The following is a 25,595-nucleotide window of genomic DNA, read 5'->3' as shown; positions in this document are numbered from 1 at the left end:
ACTTATTTATTTTAAATTATCGGATATTATAGATTAGTGCGTTTCTTATAACGTTAAAACCCTGAGTCTTCTTTAAATTACGCTATATATTATGTAGTTTTGGTTTATATCAATACATTCTAAAATATTTTAATTTTGAAAATGAGGTTCCGGAACCTTATTTTCATGGCCTCGATCGCCTTTTTAGTATGAATACAATATGGATCGCAAAATCTTTGTTGTTTCGACAAATTATATTACATTTGTTTCTTTTGTCAAATAGTATCACAGTAATTCGGTTCTCTTTATGACGTCATCGCATATTGAATACTAGAAGAAAATCTAACAAATTGTAGGCGCGAAATAAGGAAAAAAGGTAATGAATATTAATTTTAGAAAACCGGTTCCAAATTCGAATGTAAAATAATTGTTTTCTTTTATTGTGACTATATTTAAGACTATACTGTAAAATTTTGTTTAAACTATCTATACCTATATATATATAGTTATAAATGAATTGCTGTTCGTTAGTCTCGCTAAAACTCGAGAACGGCTGGACCGATTTGGCTAATTTTGGTCTTGAATTATTTGTGGAAGTCCAGAGAAGGTTTTAAAGGTAGATAAATATGAAAATGTTCGGAATAAAATAAAAATAACAATTTTTTTATCCCTTGGATGTGTACCCCGTCGGACGGATTCCTTTTGTTTGTTTTAAGTTTATTTTATACAAAAGTTTAGGTCTTTTATTTATCGATTGAGGTACTACGAAGTCTGCTGGGTCAGCTAGTATCAAATAAAAATATACCTAGACTACTCATGATAACGGTTCTAAAGTTATATGACATAATAAATAAAATAAAGTATTCAAGTAGTTAGTTCACTGCCAGCTCTGAGTAAACAAAGTTCGGAAGAAAACAGCTGCGGAAAACAATTTTACGCTTGGAATTTAAGAGCTCGCGAAGGCAAAATAAGATTTTCATTTTGCAAATAAAAGCATTCTTCGAATTTGCTGGAAAATCAGGGACGCAACAAAATCTTATTTGAAATTTTAAGATTAAAATACATTACATTGCACATTTCTTTATTGCGCTAGATATAGATGATGCATTTACTTATCCGGTTAAATTAAATATTAAATACAATATACATTATGCGAACACACAGCTACGTAATTTTACGTAATTGAAGCTTTGAGCTTTTTTTGAAATATTAAGTTTCTAGTTTTAAAAATTTTAAACGTTAAAAAGTTTAAAAGTTTTAAACTATCTCACGAAATGAACAATGTTAAAAAATGTATATTTAAATATATATTGCTGTGACCTCAGTACACTCTAATACTTTTAATAATTTACTGGTGGTAGGACCTCTTGGGAGTCTGCACTGGTAGGTACCGCCACCCCGTCTATTTCCGCCGTGAAGCAGTAATGCGTTTCGGTTCGTAGTGTGGGGCAGCCGTTGTAACTATACTGAGACCTTAGAACTTATATCTCGAGGTCGGTGGCGCATTTACGTTGTAGATGTCCATGGGCTCCAGTAACCACTTAACACCAGGTGGGCTGTGAGCTCGTCCACACATCTAAGCTATAAATAAATAAAAAACATGATTTCTTTATTAGGACAAAATCACTTTAAGTTGTTCCAGAAAAATATTCTAGTTCGAATATAAACATTTGTTTGAAATAACAGTTACAATTAAACTATCATGTGACCGTAGATGATTGAAATACAATTTGATTGCTAAAATAGCATCCTTGACAGTGAACATAAAATCATTTACGAAAACAATAAATCGTTCGAAAAACAAGGGCGTGTCAGTATCGGCCGATATGATATCAGTCAAACTCAAGAAATTAACGATAAACCCATTAATATCGGCAACAGTACAGTGCACTGCGCCGCTATCTACGGACACCAGTAACGTATAAATGTGATGTAATTGTTGGTTTTCAAATGGCATCGGATTTCGTGAAGCGTTTTGTGGATGTCGATGATAAAGTGTTCTTGGTGACCGGTGGTGCGGCCGGCGTAGGCGCTGGCTTGGTCAAGGCGTTGCTGTTCGAAAACGCACGGGTACTTATCAGTCCCTTCTTATCGTATTTTTCAATGCTCTGATTTTGTAAATCGTTTATTTTATAAGATCGCGTAGAAATATTTAATAATTTCCTTCTAATAACTACTAGATCTTTTTTTTGTTTATTTTTTTTATTATTGCTTATATAGGTCATACGAGCTCACAGCCCACCTGCTGTTAAGTGGTTACTGGTTGCCCATAGACATCGACAACGTAAATGCGCCACCCACCTTGAGATATAAGTTCCAAGGTCTCAAGTATAGTTACAACGGCTGCCCCACCCTTCAAACCGAAACGCATTACTGCTTCACGGCAGAAATAGGCGGGGTGGTTGTACCCACCCGCGCGGACTCACAAGAGGTCCTACCACCAGTAATTACGCAAATTATAATTATGCGGATTTGATTTTTATTACACGATGTTTTTCCTTCACCGTGGAAGTCAATCGAGAGCATTTGTTGAGTACGTATTTCATTAGAGAAATTGCCTAGTGCAGTCTCAAATTACTTTGACCAAGCTGGTACGTTATGCGGTCTATTAGGGATGAGCTGAGCTCCGATAATAGATTGCATGATGGACAAAACGGAACAGGTTCATCTCGATTTGGTTAACTGTCGATTTTCAATGAAATTATAAAGACGAATAAGTTGATACCAAAACAAAATCCATACACAAATACGTGCCTACCTAAACACCGGTTATTCGTTCAAGATAAGTAAAACAGTGTCAACACAGCAAGTCATAAGAACTTGGCCAATTATCGTATATTTAAATGTTTTTGTTTCGTAACTTTATATCTTTGGTCAATAATGAATAAATTGAGGTTATCTTTATTAAATGAAATGTTAAATTTTATATAATACATTTTTAAAATTATATTGGTCATATCATGTGGCTTGATGAGTTTCTATGGTCTGTGATGTTGAATACAATGCAGACTAAATGAAGGTACACTTTTATCCCTTTTAACGCGGTAGACAAAAACTGATAGGAGTACATTACACCGATCCAAGAAATCAGCAAGCCTTAGACTCGACTCTTTGTTGGCGGCTGAGCACTGCTAAGAATGATCTACAGCATTGCTTGAAGGACATGTTTTCCCGCTCGGAAAACTGCCGCTGTAATAGGATGCTGATTTCAGAGCCATGCCATACGTGGTAAAAATGATTTTGGGAATCGCACTGATTCCATACAGTGGTTCTATATTGCACGTCGGTAAAAAGGTGAAGATCGAGATAATGAATGCTTTTGAAAATTCACGCTCAGTAATATTTCATTAATGGATTTACATTGTAAATGGAATAGACAAAATTGCATATTAACAGATAACCAACGGGGTCGTCAGATAAAAAAAAACAATTACATTTAAATTTTATTAAACTTTATTCTTCACACATTTGATATTTTGATCTGAACCAATATAATAATTCTATGATTGCAGCACGTCGCGTTTCTAGATGTCGCTGACCGAGAAGGGGCCGCCCTGGAGGCCCAACTTATAATCAAGTTCGGTGCCTTGAGAGTGAAGTTCATAAAGTGCGACGTAGGAGACGAACGTCAACTCGCTTCTGCATACAAACAAGTGTTGGACAAATACAAAAGGCTTGACGGCGTCATAAACAGCGCTGCAGTACTTAGCGTCGATGATAACTCTTTCAACAGAATGATTGATATCAATTTTGTGAGTTTTTTTTTTCTTTTTCTTTCGATAATTTATCAGTTTAATTGAAAATGGAATTAGATTATTTTTAAATCAATATATTGCCGTTAAGCATATATTTTCAAAATGAAATCGTTTTTTTCCTTCAGTAATTGAAATCGAGGGGCTTAATATTAAAAATATGTTTTAATCCTGATAAACATACTTACGGCCTCTAGCTAGCTTTGAATCAGTGTTTTTAGACAAGAGTGCATGCGGAACAATTTAAGTAAAAGAGTGGTACTCGTACCAGTCCAAATTCTCATTAAAAATACAGCCTCATCTGATGAATAATAATAATAATAATAAACGGATTAAAGTCACACACGGTAATGTGACCCCAAAACAATTTAAAGTTAAACACAAACCTGAATTAAAGTTAAGTGCAGCGGCTTCTTTTTCTCTTCTAACCATCTTGTTCCGTTTCCAAGAGCGCATTAGTTCACAACACTAATATTTTAATCTTATTTGAAAAAATATACTTTGTCTACAAAATCTTTTTACGTTGGCAAATCAGCAAACAAGTTTATGGCTCGCTTAGCTTAAAGTGGTTATGTAATTATCATGAATATCATGTCAATTACATTATAATGACGTCTAATCTGACCCATAAATTCTCAATGCATCGACGCTTCGGAGTAAAATAAGTGGAATAGTAACATTCATCAGAATAAGCTAGAAATATCCCCTACTATCCGTACTTAAGGAATCAGGAGGGGAAATGAAAAACAGTGCTGGGCCCACTACGAATGATAGAGAATCAGTAACCGTAGAAGTCGTATTCTTCTGACCATTCAAACAAACTAGACATTATAGCTTAATGGGAATCGTTCAATTCGGTTGGACGTTACTCATAAATGCTTCAAATATAACGTTCACGATAGAATTTACGTTATTAATTTTCATGATTCGATTAAACTCGGGCCGTACAATATTTTCGACATGTTCCGCGCGTTTCCGATCGTTCGAATTACCCAATCGATTGTTGGTATCCCTGCAATTGAGTTGAACGGCAACTTAAATGAGTTAGGTATTCGGTGTAACAAATTTTCAATGCAACACGTGCGAAACGTCTGATTGAACGCCAATCTTCGGCGTTCCATGAACACTAAGATTTTCTTTATTGAAGGAGGTTTAAAGAGGATTAGAGGATGGAGTTCAAAAATATTTATAAGCGACGACGAACAATTAAGATCTGTTTGGTGATAAACCCATTTAAGTCATAATCTAATCCAGACTACAATTTCAGCACTACTAAAATTGTTTTTGGATTTTCCATTTTGTTGTTAATTAATGTGCTGAGAGCCGCCAATTATTGTGATACACAAAAAGTGTAAGCTCAATGAAGTCTAGACATTTGGAATTGCTTCTTAAGCCTAAGTACTGCACGGTAATCCCAAAAGTGAACCTAACATCGGTTTTTATTACAGACGGGCACAGTGAATAGTACTCTGAAAGCGCTCGATATTATGGGGGCAGATAAAGGCGGTTCTGGCGGTGTTATAGTGAATATATCGTCCCTACTTGCTCTTAATCTCACCAGCCATTTACCTGTTTACGCCGCTACTAAAGCAGCGGTATTACAGTTCAGCATTAGAATGGGCGTAAGTATTATTTGTATTTATATAGTGTTGTGTGTGAGTTGGATTTTTGTAAGACACTAGTCAAACTCAGTCCAGGCTTTGCTGGCCGAAATTCACTCCAAAATCAAAAATCACTACCAAACATCATAGTGTGACCCACTAAGTGGATCTGTAGATTTTCTGTAAATTTCTTCGTTTCGCAGTTTATCATATGTCGACATTAATAGATAAATAAAAATTTCAATTGAATTCCCGGTTTACTTGTTATAGTTAGTGAAAATTATAAGAGCAACTAGTATGGTCTAAATGATTAAGTAAATAAGAACTGTAAGCAAATTAACAAAAAAAGCACTATAGCTCGGCACAATATGGCCTCAAAAACTGTATATATTTATTACACGTTTGTTAGCTCGGCAATAATATCGTAATAATAAAATAATATCGTAATAATAATAATAAATATTGCGGGGACAACTAAAAATGAGTGTAAACCGCGTTTAGAAAAAAATTGCTAAATGTTCTATCAATATCTTATTAACATGTTGCTATAAGTTCTATTAATATTTATTATCAATTGTTTGAGTATAAAATAAAAATAAAACTATTTTTAAATAACACAATATCAGCTTCACGAGTAGACAAGGCATTAAATTTTAAATAATTGAGCTGTTGTCTTTATGAGATCCATTTTAATAGCGTAATTCATTCAATCGCCGTCACTGGTGGTAGGACGTCTTGTGAGTCCGCACTGGTAGGTACCATCATCCCGCCTATTTCTGCCGTGAAGCAGTAATGCGTTTCGGTTTGAAGGGCGGGGCAGCCGTTGTACTGTTACAAGTGAGACCTTAGAACTCATGTCTCAAGATGGGTGGCGTCATTTACGTTGTAGATGTCTATGGGCTCCGGTAACCACTCAACACCAGGTGGGCCGTGAGCTCGTTCGACCATCTAAGCAATGAAAAAATAAATATCAGAACACTGAAATCTACAGAGCGGCTTAAGACTTTTTTTTTACTAAACAAAATACGACTAGTCCATTATTGTGACCGTAAACCTCGCCACCGATTTATTTTTATTGCGACGGTGAATGAAAAAAGTCTGTCCGAAAGAAAACACGTAACGAAAATATTTTTTACAACAGACGCAGGAACAATTTACCCGGACTAAAGTACGGGTATTGTCCGTATGCCTCGGGCCCACTGACACTGCAATCCTTTACAAGAACAACTTAACCAAGTTTGATACAGAGTACGCTCCGTGTTTGTCTTCGCGTGCCCCCGTGAGACAAAGGTATGTATGTAGACATAGATTTTTGTTATTTTGAAACAGACCTGTTTTGTTATAATATCCTAAAATGTTTTCCCGGTATGATAAGATGGGGCAGAATTTATGATAGTTATTACATGAGCAACTTTGGCATGTGTGTGTTTTTTAACTAATTCCCTCGTTGATTTATCAATTAGTCACCCTGGTATGTTATAGTTAATAATGATAGTATTCTGTAGCTCACGTACATAGATAGGTACCAAAATTCTAGGTAAGATTTTCAAATAGTGCTCTGTGTGGATTCTAGTAGCCACTTAAATCAGGCGGCCCTCCGCATTCCCTTCCAGAGCAATAAATAAAATTACCTCAGAGCATCTTGTCTTCCGAATGAGTTTTTTCTTTTAAATATTCTTCGGCGCATTCGGGCGCTGGGAAATATTTGCTCTTACACTAAAATTTTACGACAGACGCGTGTATACATCAACAGAGTCGGGGTAACTCATACGAATGTTTTTGAATGACTTTTGAATATTGTTCTACTCTAGAAAATCTCATTGAGATCAACCTGTGACTTAGTTATCAAATAAAAATTGCTCGACGTCACTATAAAATGTGTGTACTTTTTTAAATTATTGCTTAGATGGTTGGACGAGCTCACAGCCCACCTGGTGTTAAGTGGTTACTGGAGCCCATAGACATCTGCAACGCAAATGCGCCACCCACCTTGAGATATAAGGTTCTAAGGTCTCAAGTATAGTTACAACGGCTGCCCCATCATTCAAACCGAAACGCATTACAAGGCAAGACGGTGGTACTTACCCGTGCGGACTTACGAAAGTTCCTATCACCAGTTTATATGTAATGTAATGGTCTCAGAAAAGTTCCTTTGGTCACTACTAGCGTATTAATGCTGCGAATTGGTCACGCCTTCTAGTTTGAAGGTTACATTATACAACGTACGAATAAATTTTACACAATTAGGCATTATCTGAAGTTTCTAAAAGTTATGTTGTTACCAATAATAAATGCAGCTTTACGCATCGAGAATAATCAATAAGAAACTTTACCAACTGTAGTATTATGTATGTTGTAACACCGAAGTAATAAGAAATCAATTAGAACCGTTTACAACTTTATTCCAACGACACTGAAAATCATTGTCCAAGGTGGCCTTAAGTTGCTCTACACTGAAAATATAAAAAAACAAAAGCCTAAAGATACATTGATTCTAAACTCCACAGAGTCGAGTCAGCTGTTAAGGGTATTTTGGAGGTGATCAACAAAGCGAGCACCGGAGATACGTGGATCGTGGAAAGCGACAAACCGGCTTACGATTTTACTCAAAATATATCCGAAGCCTTCCAAATACTCTCCAAGACATAGATTTACGAGTTATTATAAATCGGCTATACGGCGAAATCGATTCTGAGGCTTCCTACGCAAAGCTAATATTTTCTTTGATGCTATATTCTCTATTTATGTAAGATATTCGATAGGTAAATATTGTGAATCGTATTGTTATTGGATTTTGTATTAAACGTTTATTTTATATTATTTGTATTTTCATTCCGTGCTTTTAGTGTACTTGATAAGTTTAGAGTTATGTGTGTACATATGTTTGAATGTTCGGTTTATATGATACTTTCAAAAATAGTTTAGTATTGTTAGCTTAGCTTGTTGGCTTAGAGTAGCATCAGTTATCTTTTCATGGGGGTGACGAAAAAAAAACAAGTCAAGGACTATCTGGAGAACTTACTTATTGACTTTTTTCCCCCTCCCTATATTCGCTGGTAGCCTAGGGACCTGAGGAGCCTGAGCTCACGGACGGGTACGTGAGCTCATGGGCTCAACCTGAAAGAATTTGCTAACACTAGCCCTTGCTAGAATCTAGCACTGGATCGGAATCGCGACCCACTGAGAAGATCCGGCGAGAAACTCAGTGGGCTGTGTCTATGGGTTTGGATATCGACATTTAGTGGTGGTAACGCATATTATAAGCCCACATGGCTAGTTACAACTATCTAATTCTACCGCGATAGCAAGGGTACAATGAAATCGAGACTTCGAAGTTGTCGTGGCTTAAAGGATAAAACATCCGATGCATTCGCGTTGAGCTATGCGCCAGTGTTTGAATCCCAAGGGCGGGTACCAATTTTTCTAATGAAATACGTAGGTACTTAACAAATGCTCACGATTGACTTCTACAGTGAAAGAATGTAATAAAAATCAAACCCGCAAAATTATAATTTGCTTAATTACTGGTGATAGGATAGTTTCTATGGCTCCAGTAATCATTTTACACCAGATGGCCCGTTCATCCTTCTATGCAATAGAAAAAGTAAGCACCATTGCGTGCCCCAGTCATACCGCGGAGGTTGATGTGTTCCGGTTTTAAGATAGCTGTTGTACTAAGCCCCGGTATCCGCTAAATATTAGGTGGCCTGTACATTTGTTCGGTTAGACTGTTAGACCAAAAACATACAACTATTATAACTATTATGGCATATAGCAAAATGTTCTGTATCTTCCATAAACAGTACCCGAAGTATGTAAGATTAAGCGAGTACATTGTTTCAAGTATTCTCTGCTATTTATTCACCCTCCCCAAAATTTTAGATTTCACAATTTCACGGTTAGTTTTTTTCCAGTGGGCACTTGCCCAAAGTCGACGAAAAATAGAACCAACGCCAGAGAGACATTTTTTTTATTGCCCGTGCAGGCAGACGATCATACGGCCCACCTGATGGTAAGTGGTCACCGTCACTCATGGACATCAGAAATGCCAGGGGCAGAGCCAAGCCGCTGCCTACCACTACAGAGGCAGCAAAAAAGAGAAATAACAACCATAGCCTATCTGCTCCGGCGCAGAAGGGTAAGGGCGAGTCTATGAACTGAATTCCATTTAGTACTACTCTAGAATAACTTCTGATGGTGGCGGCCCCGTTAAAACGATATCTAAGGAAGTGCAGGCAAGGACATACGTTTCCACGTCCTTTCAGTAGCAGTGAGGTCAAAGAAAGTCCTGGCGCGCCAAAGATGGGCTTAAACGAGTCAAAGCATTGGTAGTTGAGTGGGTACATAAGTAGTATGACATTTATGATAGAATTGTGAAATTAAAGAGTATTAAATCTTTGAAATAAAAATGTTTATGCTCAATTTTAAAGTACCATCTTTCCGTATATAAATCCACATTATTTCGAATCTCCCATCGATTGATATTGCCAACACTGAGTGATGGAGGTCATCAATAAAAGATCGGATTTCCACATGAATGTAATTTCCATTTCTCTTTACGACCTGACATTTCGGTGTAAAGACTCAAACAGATATTTATAATACTGTCGTTTCGGGTTTTGCTATTTATGGATTAAGTTTCAAAGTTGTTCAACTTGTATTAGATTTGGGTAATATTATGTACTATTTTTATTACCTAAGTAGAAATGGATTAAGTACCTAAGAGTAGTACCTAAGAAGAAATGGATAGATTGTGTGAAAGACGATATGGGTAAGAGGGGAGTGAGCGAAGAAATGGTATATGATAGAAGAGTATGGAAGGAGAAAACATGTTGCGCCGACCCCAGGTGACTGGGAGAAGGGCAGGATAATGATGATATGTACTATTTTTATTAGTTAATGGCATGACAAGCTCACAGTCTTATAGTTAGGTGGGTAACTGTGCATAATTACTATAATGCGAATCTCACCGTCTCCGAGAAGTTATTTGAACTGTGTTGGAATTACAACTCTCCCGCCCTTGACAATCGAAACGTATGGGAGCTTGATGCAGAAATATATAGGAAGGTGGTGGTAAGGGTTCCTGTTAGTGTAAGCTCTAACTCTTCAGTCGTTCTAGAAATTAGCTCATAAATTCAAAAAAATACACATGTTAGTATTCTTACAAAAAAAAAATCGGTTGTCTGTAAAGTCGTTTTACTGACGATAGTTGAACGTGACAACGTCATAAGAAAATACGCCTCAGAGCGAGGTAACGCCGCATGAGTCATGTTTTTTTGTGGGTGCAGCCGGCTCCATCGAATCATAAGACGTTGTCACGTCAAAATCAATGCATTTTGAGATCAGCTCAACACATTTCACAGTTTTCCCTTTGTAGATACTTAAAGCTATAGTCATAAGTAATTTGTGTTAAGTATTAAGTGCTTTAACTGCGCGTAAGAAAATAATCTCCAATAGAACAGTGTTAAGAAAGGTTGTAGAGAACCACAACCCACTGAGTTTTTCATCGGACCTTCTCCGTGGTAGATTCTGTGAAGCACTGCTCTTGCTAAAGTCAGTGACAGCAAACTCTCTCCGGTTGAGCCCGTTAGCTCTACTACCAGTCCAAGCGTAACTGTAATAGTCCTTTAGGCTATCACCGAATTGGTAGGGAAAAAGTAAACAATTAACACCAGGTGGGCTGTGAGCTCGTCCACCCATCTAAGCAATAAAAAAAAAACACTACAACATTTATACTTATAATATACGATTATAATATAATATACGAGTACAAATATTTAATATATTATAGATTCAAAATTCCTCACACAATTTAAAAGAATGGTATTTGAATGGTAATATAACGTAGGTGCCTTTTTTTTTATTGCTTAAATGGGTGGACGAGCTCACAGCCCACCTGGTGTTAAGTGGTTACTGGAGCCCATGGACATCTACAACGTAAATGCGCCACCCACCTTGAGATATAAGTTCTAAGATCTCAGTATAGTTACAACGGCTGCCCCACCCTTCAAACCGAAACGCATTACTGCTTCACGCCAGAAATAGGCCGGGCGGTGGTACCTACCCGCGCGGACTCACAAGAGGTCCTACCACCAGTAATAAAACCTCACTTATTTAATACCTATAATATAATATATTTACTCGTAGGAGCGTAGTAGGTCCTCTAAATTATATGTTTACTTACCTTCAGCTATTATATCACACCAAATTCGTAATTACTGTATCCGATACAAAACTTTTATTTTAATTCACAATATTTTTGAGAGTTCGTGAATTATATAATTTTCCCGGCTATTTTTTTGTCCCTCTTTCCCTAATACCCTTATTTCGGTTTCGTTTAAAGGAATGTAACAGTGAAATATTGGTCAAAAACTCACGTAATCCACCATCAAATGCATCCGTTTAAAAAGATTTGACACTCTGATACTTTTGTTATATATATATATATGTACATACATTAACAAGGTATGTTTGACCTTATACAAACAAACGGAAACATTAACACTAGGTCGGTCGGTAAATTTAACACAGGTTTTCAAGTTTCCGTGGCCGGTGGGTTCATCGAAGATCCCTAATTAATAATTCAACAACGCCAAAGTACAGTATGGAAAGAACAGTACGACAACTCTTGATATATTTACATAAAATTATACGAATGCTTTTGTTTCAAATGTAGGAAGTTTTAAAAATAATGGAGTTGTAGTTCATACTCTTATTTTATTTTCTTGCCCAACTCTCTTTCTAAGTGTTGGTGACAAGACATACATTCAGCTCAAGTGGCTTGTTATCGGCGTTCCGTCTTTTACTACTGCAAAGTGCTGCGAATGTTTGTGGTTTCAAAGAAATGTAGGATAGGTAATTTTCCGATGCCCTAACCTTTTACCGGATTGATGGGAATTGAAATCTACTACTTTCTATACAAGGCCCGAACGCTTAGGTCACATGGACTGCGTATATGTAGATCCCTCGTATGGACTAATTAGTAAATTTAATATGGTAGAAGCTAATACTTTTTTGTAGGTGTTTTCTGAACTCAACGAGCAATAATTATAATAATAAAGCAATAACTCAAATATATATTTTTTTAACTCTAATTTTAACAGCTTGGCTTACCAAATTATTATTTTAGTGTTCCAAAACTTATTGAAAAATTTGTTCATATAATTAAGAAACAAAGCTATACCTATTAATGCACTTCATGTCTTATCGCTATTACATTCCATTAGTAAGTTTTCTAACCACTCGATATCCATTACAGCTGCTCAAACTAAGGATGAGTCAGCATGATTATTTTTTTTTTTTTTTTTTTTTTTTTTATGATTGTAAGTTTACTGGTGGCCCGAAGGCCTTTCCAGTTTCACCAGGACAGGTGGGCGAGCAAAGGCTCAGCCAAGAGGGGTGGGATTTGCTAACAACTGCCCGAGCGCCTCCGAAGGAGACCTAACAACTCAAGAGCAATTGTTTCGCGAATGAATCTACTACCGGATCGGAATCGCGACCCGCTGAGAAGATCCGGCGAGAAACTCAGCGGGCTGATGCATGGGTTAGGTTGCACGTCGACCTCTTTGTCGAGTTCGACGAGTACGGTTACCGGGGTCCCTAAGCCTGCCCCTAGTATTAGAGCTGAAGGCATCTAATGCAAAGGTTATTGGATCTGATGGATCCGTAAGGACGTGTCTAGGGCGTCGACGGTGACTGGCTCCTGCATGATCAGGATTCGGGGAGTAGTCAGCGGCGGCAACGATAAGGCGATTATCATGACGCATAGCCTTATCGAAGTATCGTTCCGACGCTGACTTCATGTATTTCCGAATTGATTCGAGGCCCAGGTCGTCGTGTAGGTCAACGTTCCTCACGAACCACGGAGCCCCGACAGCTAACCTGCAAAAGCGGGATTGTAGGGATTGGAGGGTGTCTATGTGTGTGCGGGCCGCGTGAGCGAACACCACACTCGCGTAAGTCATGACGGGCCTTATGCAAGTTTTGTAAAGTGTCACCTTGTTCCGAAGGGACATTTTACTCCGCTTACAGATCATGGGGTAGAGTCTACCGAGAATAAACGCGGCACGGTCACGGACTGATTTTATATGCGGGCGGAATGTCATCGATGCATCCAGGGTAACGCCCAGGTACTTGACCTTCCTGGCCCAGGGTATGGGTTGTCTAAAGAGAGTAATCGGGGGTGTGAGATTCCTCCTCCTAATCCGGGAGGAAATCCGTGTGGAGCTTCCCCTCTGAAATAGCACCGCAGTACTTTTCGCTGGGTTGATGTCTATGCGCCATTTTCGGAACCACTGTCCTAGGGCTAGGGCTGCGCTCTGAAGCTTCTTCGCGATTAGGGACTTGTTTCTACTGGAATAGTAAACAGTCGTGTCGTCGGCGAATAAAGCTAAATGGGTCGGCGGCGACCGGGGAATATCGTTAACGAATAAGCTAAATAGGAGGGGTGAAAGGACAGAGCCTTGCGGGACTCCAGCTGTGAGAGGTCGTGGGGAGGAGCGGGTTCCCTCGACTCGATATCGAAAAGAGCGGTTCGACAAGAAGTCCCGTATGATGAGCACGAGACTATCCGGCACACCCATGTTGAATAGTTTGAAAATCAAACCGTTGTGCCAGACTTTGTCGAACGCTTTTGCGACGTCGAAGAAGAGAGCTCCCGTGTATAACGGTTTTGGTCGATTAAGCCCCACAAGAATGTGCTCCGTGAGGCGGTGCACCTGTTGAACGCATGAGTGATTTGTACGGAATCCGAATTGTTCATCGATGAGAATGCCCTTGGATGAGACGAAGTCTCTGAGGCGTTTGTAGAGCAGACGCTCATACAGTTTGCCTAGAGACATGAGGAGGCTAATCGGGCGGTAGCTCGTCGGATGATTTTTTGGTTTACCGGGTTTATGTATGCCGATAACGTCCGCTTCTTTCCACACCGCGGGAAAGATACAGTTCGCCATAGCGGCATTGAAAATAGATGCCAACATCACGATGAGTTGGACGGGTAGAAGTTTAATAACGCGGTTGGATATACCGTCGGAACCGGGAGCCTTGCGAGGACGTAGGTCTTTGATCAAGTCTTTAACTTCCATCGGGGTGACGGGTGGTAACGCATCAGAGGGTGGCAAGGAGGCTCTGCGTTCTACCTCACTGTCTACTAATTCTACATGAACAGGGTCCACGGATTGAGTGCTGGGCGTGCACTGGGTTTGCAATGTATCGGCCAGCAGCTCTGCTTTTTCGTCATCATCGAACGCCGCGAGTCGGCCTGAGGGGCCTACGAGGGGGGGCATAGTTACTACCGTATCCGATTTGAGAGTACGAGCTAAGCGGTAGTAAGACCTTTGGGAGGGCGCGAGTCCTTCTAAGAAATCAGACCATCTGGCATCTCGGACTTCGGCGATGCGAGACTTTACGTCGCGTTGTAGGGCACGCATTCGAATACGATTTTCCGTGGTAGGATACCTGTCGTAGGCGCGTATCGAGGCGTTCTTAGCTCTAAGGAGTTCCCTAATATCGTCGGACAATTTGAAGCGGTGAAGGAAGTCCTCCGCTACAACTTGTTTCGATGACCTATCTAATGTCGAGGTGATGTGTGACGTTAAGATGTCTATGGCTTCAGCGGTATCCTGAGAAGACGGGATAGAGTCCGGGTTAAACGGGAGCGATGGTGGATCAGATTCAGCCAGGCTGATGCCCAGCGTGTGCCAATCCACCACAGTCCTCGTGACGGGAACGGAATCGGGAGCGCGACCGAGCTTCATAACGACGGGACGGTGGTCTGAATCTAACTCTGAAACTACTTCGATCGAGTGTAAGCGCAGAGTTACGTTTTTTAATAACGCTATGTCGAGTATATCCGGGCGATGCGCGATATTTAGCGGGTAGTGAGTCGGGGTTAGCGGAGCGACGATATCGAAGGCGAGATCATCGACTAACGCGTCAAGCCGCCTGCCATTCGGGGTTGTGGTGTGTGAGTTCCACCTGATGTGTTTACAATTTAGGTCGCCCGCCAGAATGACAGAGCTCCCCATACCGAGCAGCGCCTCGATATCACTGCTTAGAACGATCTTATCCGGTGGAAGATAAACGGACGCGATAACGATCGGCGCGTGTCCCGTCAGTGAGATTCGGCACACTGATGCTTCGATATTAGCGAGCGCGGGAGGATCGAGCGGGACGCAATGCAGGGCTCTTCTATAGTAAATGACGGTACCACCACCACGGGCAGAGAGCCTGTCGTTCCTGACCATGTTATAGTTCGCGATTTTAGGGTCACGGCGCGCGGGCTTAAGTAGGGTCTCCTGCACTAAAAAGATATCAATTTGGTGGTCACGCAAAAAGTCAGAAACCTGATCACGTTGATTTGCGAGACCGTAAGCGTTAAAAAATCCTATCGTTACGGATAGGGGCTTTATTCTACTTATATACGCCATTGATTACCGGCGGAGTGAGGGGAGGACGTACGTATTTAATGACGCGTATACGTCGGCGTATTCCTGCACAACGGCGATAAAGTGTTGTGCAGTGGAGGCAGCGCGAATGGCGTCGCCCAAAGCGTTAACGCGCTCAAAGTTGATCGACTGAAAGAAGTCGATCGCTAAAGCGAGATTGTCGGACGCGGTCGGAGGGCAAGTCGCGGGAGAGGGACGAGTCGCGGGGGCGGGACGAATCGCGGAGGAGGGAGTTGTAGCCGTGTTCGTGTACGGCAGCGGTTTTGCCCAGGCCGAGACACTGGGCACCGCCGCCGGAACGAACGCTGGCTTAGCCTGCGACGCAGAGGGTGCCGAGGCTTTGATGTCTGGGCCGGAAGCTCGGAGGCGGTTTTGGCGGGCGACGCGGCGATTTATTTTAGGGGCTCGGGGGCAACCACGGTAATTCGCGGGGTGACCCTGTGTTCGACACAGGACGCAGCTAGGCGGTTCCGTCGCGGTTTTTTGGTCGCGAGCGCAGAGGGCCGTGGCGTGATCGCCCAAACACTTAACACATCGGGGGCGCGCGTGACAGTTACGGGAAGAGTGCCCGTACAATTGACAGTTATGGCACTGGCTAGGAGTGCCTTTTTTATGGGGGGCTTCGACAGCGATACCAGAGAGCCTACAGACGGTCTGTGTGTTAAAGATTTTCTTACCCTCGGGGGTAGGCTGGAGAGCGACTAGAACCATATTATATGGCTCCCTACCGCGACCGGTGTGCATACGGTGCACAGAATTCACTGGTAGGCCTTGTTCTAACAGGTCGGCTTTTACGAGCTCTACATCTAACTCTTTAGGGATTCCGCGTATTACAACGCGGAGTTCGCGCTCCTCCTGGAGCGTATACGTATGGAAACTTATACGCTCCTTACGGAGGTAAGAAGAGAGGGCCCTATGGTCGTCGGGTGTTTGAACCTTAATTTGAATGCCGTTCGCGAGGTTACGGGCATTCGTGAAATTTATATTTTTGGCCTTAAGGGCCAGGCAAACTCGATCCCAAGCTGCCTTCTCCTGAAGGATAACCGGGGGAGGGGTCTGGGTTTTATTTTGTGCCACCGGACGCGGCGACGGAGTGGCACGGGCTGGGGGCGCAACGGGAGTCTGAGGGCGGGGGCGCGACGCGTTCACGGCTTTGCTAATTTTAGCGGCCGCGGGAGCTCGAGACTCCGCGGCACGCTTCTTACCCTTCTGTACCAGGGTGAATCCATCCGTCGATGAGGCGGGGGCGAGGTCGACCTCCATGTCCGAGTCAGAGTCGGAGCACGAGGAGGCGGGTGCAGGCGACCTACGAGCAAGTGTAGGTGTTTTAGAGGGCGCGACGGAGGCCGCGGATGATCGCTCAGCTGAAACGATGGTCACGGCGGACGACGCAGCAGCTTTTCTCGCCAGTATAGGCGACACGGGAGCGGCAGGCACGACAGAGGCTGCGGTGCTCAATGCAGAAGCTCTGCACGCAGGTACAGGCGACGCAGGAGCAGCGAGCGCGGCGGAGTCCTCGAGAGGGCTCGCAGTGTGATTGGCCTTGAAGGCCAAAAACTCCGAGGCGAGCTGTGGGTGGCGAAGTCGGAGGAATTCCGCGAATACAGCGTCCATGATCGCTGAGTACCCAGGTGGGGCGGCCCCGGGTCTTGAAAACACTCGCCTTGCGGCGAGGCCCCAACTTCTCGGACCTGAGCGGTTCTATTGAACACAGGTGGCAATGCGGCGCGATTACTACAGGACAAAGAAAAAGCACAACAAAACAGAAATTACGAAAAGAAACAAAACAAATAAATACTTGCAGGAAACCACTTTGTCGGCAGATGTACCACGAACACAGAAACAACAAAAGGAAACAAAACAAATAAAAACTTCCAGAAAGAGCACTTAGTCGCCAGATGTACCACAAACACAGGCCGCGCGAACAATGGCCGGGCTAACAAAAGCCGGGCGAACAAAGACCGGGCGATCGAGTGGACGATGAGCACGTCCGCACGTGACGGGTGCCTCTATCGGAATGAGCATGATTATAATTTAAGACCTCTGTTAGCTATAGGTGACAAATCATTTTCAATGTTCATTTTATTTCTTCATGAACACGTTTTACTAGCTTGATCTATGTCTATATGTTGAATATATTCAACGTAATTTTCACCAAATCGGATACTCACGATTAAGTTAAAACTCGCAGTCAAACGACAATTTGTACAATAATTGTCTTACTAAAATTTAAAATCCCGGACATGGTAACAAGGATTAAAAAATGTTTATAGTTTTTAGCTCAATGTTTCAAGGCGTGCTATTTCAGTTTTAAGTAATATTTCAATACATATTTTTAGGATAAAAATAATCGGCAATAACTTTTTGAAGTCGTCGTGGCCTAAAGGATAAGACGTCCGGTGCATTCGTTGTTGCGATGCACCGGTGTTCGAATCCCGCAGGTGGGTACCAATTTTTCGAATGAAATACGTACTTAACAAATGTTCACGATTGACTTCCACGGTGAAGGAATAATATCGTGTAATAAAAATCAAACCCGCAAAATTATAATTTGCGTAATCACTGGTGGTAGGACCTCTTGTGAGTCCGCACGGGTAGGTACCACTGCCCTGCCTATTTCTGCCGTGAAGCAGTAATGCGTTTCGGTTTGAAGGGTGGGGTAGGCGTTGTAACTATACTAAGACCTTAGAAGTTATATCTCAAGATGGGTGGCGCATTTACGTTGTAGATGTCTATGGGCTCCAGTAACCACTTAATATCAGGTGGGCTGTGAGCTCGTCCACCCATCTAAGCAACAAAAAAAAAATGTCTGCTTGGTCATTCTCCACAGCTCTTTGTTAGTGATCGTCTCAGAACAAAAGATTTTCAAATTATTATTTTTTTATTGAAAATGTGTTACTGTTTTCCTGCATACTGTGAATTAGTCCGCGTGTGGATCGAATCAGGCCACTGCCAAATCCGGCCCGTGTTTAACTATTCAGCCTGATGTTTCAGCGGATCCGAATTAAAGCTGTGATTCCGCATAAATGAGGGGATCAGCGGACGTTTACATTGAGGTATGGTGATTTTTATAATATCCCGGAAGCGAGTCCGCTTCGAAACTCCACAGGCCATTCTTGATAAGAAAGAATAAATCACTGACTTGAAGGCGTTTACTTTAAAAAAAAGGTCTCTGTTTTTCCTATTTATCTTATATCCATGTCCATAAACATGATCTCTAAAATCAACCTAAAATTTATAAAATATAATAAATAACAGCATACAACAATGTTTGTATAATTAAGGGCAAAGGAAATAGTGCACTGAGCGGGTATTTTTGTGTTCGTATTCAGAATTATAAATACTAGAGGTCCCGCAGTAGTCGAAATTCGACTATAATTAATTGGAATTGTAAGCTTGTACACTATTATGATTGTATTTTATACTTCTATAATCACAAATTTCGCCAAGACTACACTATAAAAAATATTAATTAAGACAAACAATATTTAATCTATTCTCAATTTGACAACAGACGTCAAGAACAAAAGTTTGACAATAAATAGTATGCATGCGTGTGTGCGTCAAATACATGGTATGTAGTGTGTGTAATGTTTTCTTTATTGATTTAATGTATCTTTTATGCATTACTTTAAAAAAATATTAGCATTGTGCACTTCTTCTCTATATTCTCTATAAGTGTGGAAAATTTCATACTCCTCCGTCCGCGCCATTTTCGTAGAAAGGGATACAAAGTTTTTGCTTCACGTATTAATATATAGATGCAACTTTGTTTGTTGTCAAACAATTATCTTGAAAATTTCATAAGCGTGATTTAGAGCTCTTTTCAAATTACGCATTCACTGTGGCGGGTAGCCATCATACGACGCAAGATATTTGACAGATGCCTGAATCTCGCTTACGACATTTTCAAGATAAGCTTGCATATATACAAGTTCCGAACAATAACATTCGGACCGTCGGTCTACCGAGCAAATATCACCGGCTCGGTGGAGGATCTTCCCTCCATCGTTAGTATTCCCAAACTCACCTATCATTAATCGATCACATGCTCTATAATAGTGACCGAGGCAGTATCATATTTTACACAGAAACTAAAATATACAAATATATCAAACTTATTTGATCTACACACATTATATTCCAAATTCCTAATTTAACTAAATATTGGAAGTGGCTAATTATTTTATCGTGTGTAACTTACAGTTATGATAGATTAATTAGTCACTTGCCGTTGCTCCAAAAAGGTAAACAATATGAGTCCCGAAATCTTAACTAGTGTTTACATTATTGCATATACAACTGTTACTCAGAATATTTTAATAGGATTTTTGGTAATTAAGGAAGAATTAGCAAAATAATACTAATCAAGAATGAAAATTTGCTTCCCTTACCCTATTAAGATAGAAGAACATATAAGAGCTATGCTAGGAGTTTCTCTGCGCAATTGAATCATGAATGAGGAGTTTCGCAGTACCATAGTAATCGACAAAGAGGATAGGATCGCGGAGTTGAATTGCCAGTGGACAGAGTAGGTTGCTCCTAGACCAAATGACCGCTTGGGCAAAAAAATCGTATAGTATACTTGCATATATGGGAACATTTATAGGCGTTACACAAGGCATTGAAGGTAGTCAGAATCCGTGAGACGCCGGCAGAGACGCATCTGTTTTTGTATCGAGTCGTAGGGGAGGCATATCATATATCAAGCAGTCAATGTCTACAAGCAAACGATGGTAATGATGAGATGGAGATATGTCTGGATGGCTGCACCATCCGTCAAGCCACAGCGCACTATTTTATCTGGTGATTGGATTGTTACTAATAGTGTAGTTTCTCACTTTCGCAACAACTATTATTTCTAAAATAAATACAACACTACTTCAACTTATTTTGATTTAATGAATTCAGTCTTATAAAAGCGTGGTGCGATTACATAAAAACAGTTTAGTTATTCTAATTAAACGAATAAAAACAACACAAGTAAAATGCAACACTATTCCAAAGAAAACTTAGAAAATAAAAGACTTCCAGATTACTGAGGAAACTTTACTAGCCATGAACTTGATCCGTAGGGACGAAGCTACTTGGGAAGCATCGGACCCGAAAATTACAGACGTCACTCGAGCATAAAGAAAGAATTGGATAAACAAAAGCAAATCTCGAAACATGAAGCTGTAATGATGAAATACGATAAATAATGTAACATAAGTTTCTTAAATTTCGTAAATTCAAATGAACATAAAATATAGATGTACAATGTAGTCAATAATACTGAGCTTACATGTAGTTTTTTGTGAAGTTTGTTAGTCTTTGAGTGCTTTATGTATAATTGCGATTAATATTAATGTAACATTATCTTCGTTTTCTGTTTACCCAGCAAATATAGAACTAAAGACAGCTTCTCAATTAACTGGAAGATGAATTTTAGTTCATAGATCGACTGACTAAATTGAGCGCACTGAATCGAAAATTATAAACAAATCCTATTTTATTTTCAACGTGATGTCATCCATCAAAATATCCCACTACCATCATGAATACCTATGTGTATTAGTTTTCTTGTACTATACTGCAAGATCGATGATAAAACGCACGTAAATAGTGTGATTGATGAGGGTTTAAGCTATGAATAGTAGGTTTGTGCTCATAAAATTTGCTTGAAAATAATCTGTCTTCTTCAGTCTTTAATATCCACGATGAAATGCGGGTTTAAGAACGAACCAGCCCTGACCTTATTAATGTAATCCCTATATGAATGGATTATTCCATCCTGCCCGAAGAAAACAGAGGTCGTGTTTCATTGAAAGTTCAATAGTACTAAGACTCTGTCCGTTGTACGACATTAACCAAGATCAGACGACCGGCGATCCCTCAACGTTAACGTAACACCATAGATTTAATTACGTTAGTGTTTCTGATGTGTAATTATGTGCTTCTGGGAGTTAGTCTTTCTAGAACTTATTTGCGAATACAGGTAACATGTATAGAAAAATTGCATCTGACTCAGTATTGAATCACGGCATAATTGGCGATGTATTAAACTTCATTACATGAATGTTAAATGTTTTTTCCTCCTTCCTTTTATTTTTCCTTCGTTTTATTGTACATACACTTTTCCTTCTTGTAGTTTACTTCGTTTGCTGGAAATAAGAACTGAAAGATAAGTGAATCACGCTATAAACATTTTGAAAATGTTAAAAAAATGTTCGATACTCTTACTTACTCTCTTACTCTACGATTAAAATGAAGATTTAAATATTTAAAGAAAATCCAGTGCCTTCATTTTTTTCCATGCCATCATTTTGAACGGTTTCTGTAAGACCAATTTATCGAAAATATATTATAATCGATACACACGTAAAAGGAATTGAAATTCAAACTTAACGGCTTCACCGTGGAAACAAAGGAAATAAAAATAATGTATTTTCAAGAGAACGCGGAGTGTTCTGTTTACCTACGGCTGGTACAAAGATAAAAAAATTCGTCGGCAAAAGGAATGAACGCTACCGGCTTTTACGACTCCGGTTCCCTAACCATACCCTTATTTTACTTCAGAAAACTTTTTTAAACTTCTTAAGTAATTCACGTCGAATGGAAAAAAATCTTAAGAAGATTACTTGTGGTAATTTTTTTCTGTTTTTTTTTGGGGTTGTAGCTGGTTCTACTTCAGCGAAAGTAAAACAAGTAACATCTATTAATATTTCATATTTATTCGTTCGTACATATTTTTTTTCTTTCTGGCAACTTTATTAATGTCTACTTTATATTCATTCCGAAACCCATTGCGCAATGCAAACCTAAAAGAATAAATAATTACATATAAAAGAGAGTGGAGCAAAAGGGGTTTTTAAACAAAAAACGTGTACATAAATATGTCCGGATTTCAGTGCATAAAAGTTTTATTTTTATTTAATTTTTTGTTGCCAAGATGGTTGGACGAGCTCACAGCCCACCTGGTGCTAAGTGGTTACTGGGACCCATAGACATCTACAACGTAAATGCGGACCCACCTTGAGATATAAGTTCTAAGGTCTCAAGTGTAGTTACAACGGCTGCCCCACCCTTCAAACCGAAACGCATTACTACTTCATGGCAGTAATAGGAAGGGTGGTGGTACCTTCCCGCGTGGACTCACAAGTGGTCCTAACACCAGTAATGTGGCACATGTACAAAAACATTTTCCATAATTGTTGAGCTCGCGGAGTACAGGACAGCTATTGAAGCTCGTAGACACCACAAAATTTCTACCTACCCCTTGATAAATAGATCCAAATTTCAAGTGTTTTGGAATCGCAGCCGACGAGGCAGCAGTGGTTCAAACTGGACTTATTATTGTTATTCTGCAGGACCAGACATTATATTTTGAAATAAAATACCTCTCCATTATCTATTGTGAGATTCTTACCTACGACTCGACCTCAAGGATCAAGATGGGCGCTGATATTGGCTTAATTCGTGAGTTTATACAGCAATAATAAATGCGATGAAAGAACTAATCACAATTTCCGGTCAACTCATGTAGGTACCCTCTCGTGCTTCTCAGTTGACCTGTTTCAAGCTAGATCGTCTTTACAGCGGCGCCCAATGTCTCCATTCACGGATTGGGCCATTAAAAAGACGGTTTATCTCTTTTAAAACACGTTTTACGGTCAATCGTTGTCTCCGGAGATTGTTTTCTACAAAATTAGCTTTATGTTTAGGGATGTCAATAGATACAAATACACAAAATTGTTATATATTTTCTGGTAGATCGTATTGTCAACGTCTGTATTAGACTAATGGGACTTCTTATTTATGTTTCAAGTTGAGTAGTGACATTAGCAACGCTGGTAACTACTTACACGGTTAGCGTGTGCTCAATCTACTCATCCAGCATAACAAAAATTGGTTTGTATTACCATTAAAAAAGCTGTTGTGTATTCTTATTATTGACTGCTGTTAGTCTAATACCATTGCAGGGAGCTATGATAATGTGACTTCTAATACAGTCTTAAAACATTTTAGATAAAGATTATGCTGAAATAAGTTATTTTTTCTATACTGAATAATATAATAATATAAATACAATAGTATAAATTTTGAATGAATATCCAATGACAAAACTGCTAAGTGGCATTTTTGCGTCCGCTGGCAATAGATGTTTTATCTTTGTTTAATATAGCTATTGCGAAGTATATTATTATGGTTACCGAAAAAAGTTTTGGAGATAGTTTTTTTGTTCACAATGATAATAATAAATAATAATAATTGGGAACAAAACCATGCAGGGTCATCGGGCCCTAATTTGGGATTCCCTGTGTTATGGGTACCAGAGAATGATAAACATACTGATATATGTTTAAATATATATAGACAATATACGCCCACACAAAGAGAAAAAAACCTGTTCATAACACAATACCCGACGTGGAAATTGAACCCACGACCCTCGGCGCAACAATCAGGGGCGCTAGCTAGTGCATCACCGAGTCAGTCTAAACAAAACAAAATGGAAAATGCTATACATTAAAATACTAAATCTTGATGTGGCAGTGATTAGATCAACCATCAGACGGTTACTAGTAAAAATAAAGTTAGAAAGTATTACATATAACATAACTAAGCAGTAAGTAAAACGATAAAAATGAATAGAATAAAAAAATAGAATAGAATAAAGAATTAAAACAACAACAAAAAACGAATTAAAAATAACAAAGCTAATATTGAAAATGTCTTTCATACATATAAACTTGTTTTTAACCTTCGGCGTTCTAACGAATGACTGTGGAAATTAAACATCGGGAATGGGTAATGAAAGAGAGAGAGAGTGGAAAACAAAACGCTCCGCGAACACTAATGAGTTACCTGCTCCGTTGCGGCGTAATTGTACAAGTTTTATTGCTGCATTTGCACGAACAATATTTGAGTCGACTATTATCAAAGCCGGCAATCTGACTTTTGGACAATGATTGGTAAATCAGAAAAACGAATTATTGACTTTGTATTCCATTGGCAGTCACAAAACTCTTCGGAACGACATCTTAGATAAATAACAGGTTAACTATTAACCTTTATTTAATGCAGGTTTTGAACCGTATTCTTTGAAGGAGACGATTATATTCAAATCAATCTGAATTGACATATCAATAATTTTTTTTTGTCCAAATGAACAGATTGCCACCTTTGATAATAGACGACTCATTTAAGGGAGTGGTTCAGATGCGTCAAGGGACACGTTGATCGGTGTTTTGTTTTCTGTTCGTTTATACTGGAGTTATATGTCGACGTATTTCGAACATGCCCGATTGTCCAATTAAGAATCGCAAGTAATGCGTGCCGGGTTGAGGGGTGAAAGGGCCGTTATATTATTGAGTCTTAGACCACATATTGCTGCCGCCGCTGACTCCACGAATCCTGCTCATGCAGAAAGAAGTCAATCACGGTCGACGCCCTAGACACTTATGTATCCATCAGATCCAACATTATGAGAAGGATTAAGGGCTCCAGTAACCGTATTCATCGAAATCGACAAAGAGTTCGACGTGCAACTTAGCCCATGCACCATGGATCCCGATCCGGTAGTAAATTCATTCGCGAAGCAGCTGCTTTTAAATTGTTAGGTCTCTTTTAGAGACGCTCGGGCAGCTGTTAGCAAATCTCACTCCTCCTGACTGAAGCTCTGCTCGTCCATCTGTCCTGGAGAAACTGAAAAGGCCTCCGGGCCACTAATAACCCCTCAGAATAAAAAAAACCTAGACCACATGGCTCAAAGTGGGAGGGGGCGTTCGCAAAGGGAATTATAGCCATCTTTCTGTTAACTGTCTTGCTTTCAATTA

The 25,595-nt window shown here is 39.8% G+C and overlaps 2 protein-coding genes across 3 annotated transcripts in view; one reads left to right on the top strand and one right to left on the bottom strand.

The window, feature by feature from the left end:
- The window catches only part of Lrpl (low density lipoprotein receptor-related protein-like protein), a 166,119-nt gene that overhangs the window by 33,841 nt on the left and 106,683 nt on the right, over positions 1 to 25,595 (bottom strand).
- On the top strand, positions 1,852 to 8,150 carry Adh (alcohol dehydrogenase-like; the record flags this gene model as incomplete). The annotated part of the gene is given in 5 exon segments (NM_001044145.1): positions 1,852 to 2,049; positions 3,492 to 3,731; positions 5,180 to 5,353; positions 6,474 to 6,622; positions 7,840 to 8,150. Coding segments are annotated over 5 exon segments (825 nt in total). The 3' UTR covers positions 7,982 to 8,150.

Source organism: Bombyx mori, chromosome 10 (assembly GCF_030269925.1).
Source record: "Bombyx mori chromosome 10, ASM3026992v2".
Lineage (NCBI taxonomy): Eukaryota > Metazoa > Arthropoda > Insecta > Lepidoptera > Bombycidae > Bombyx > Bombyx mori.
The sequence above is the reverse complement of the archived record's forward strand: the minus strand, read 5'-3'. Positions and strand labels throughout refer to the sequence as shown.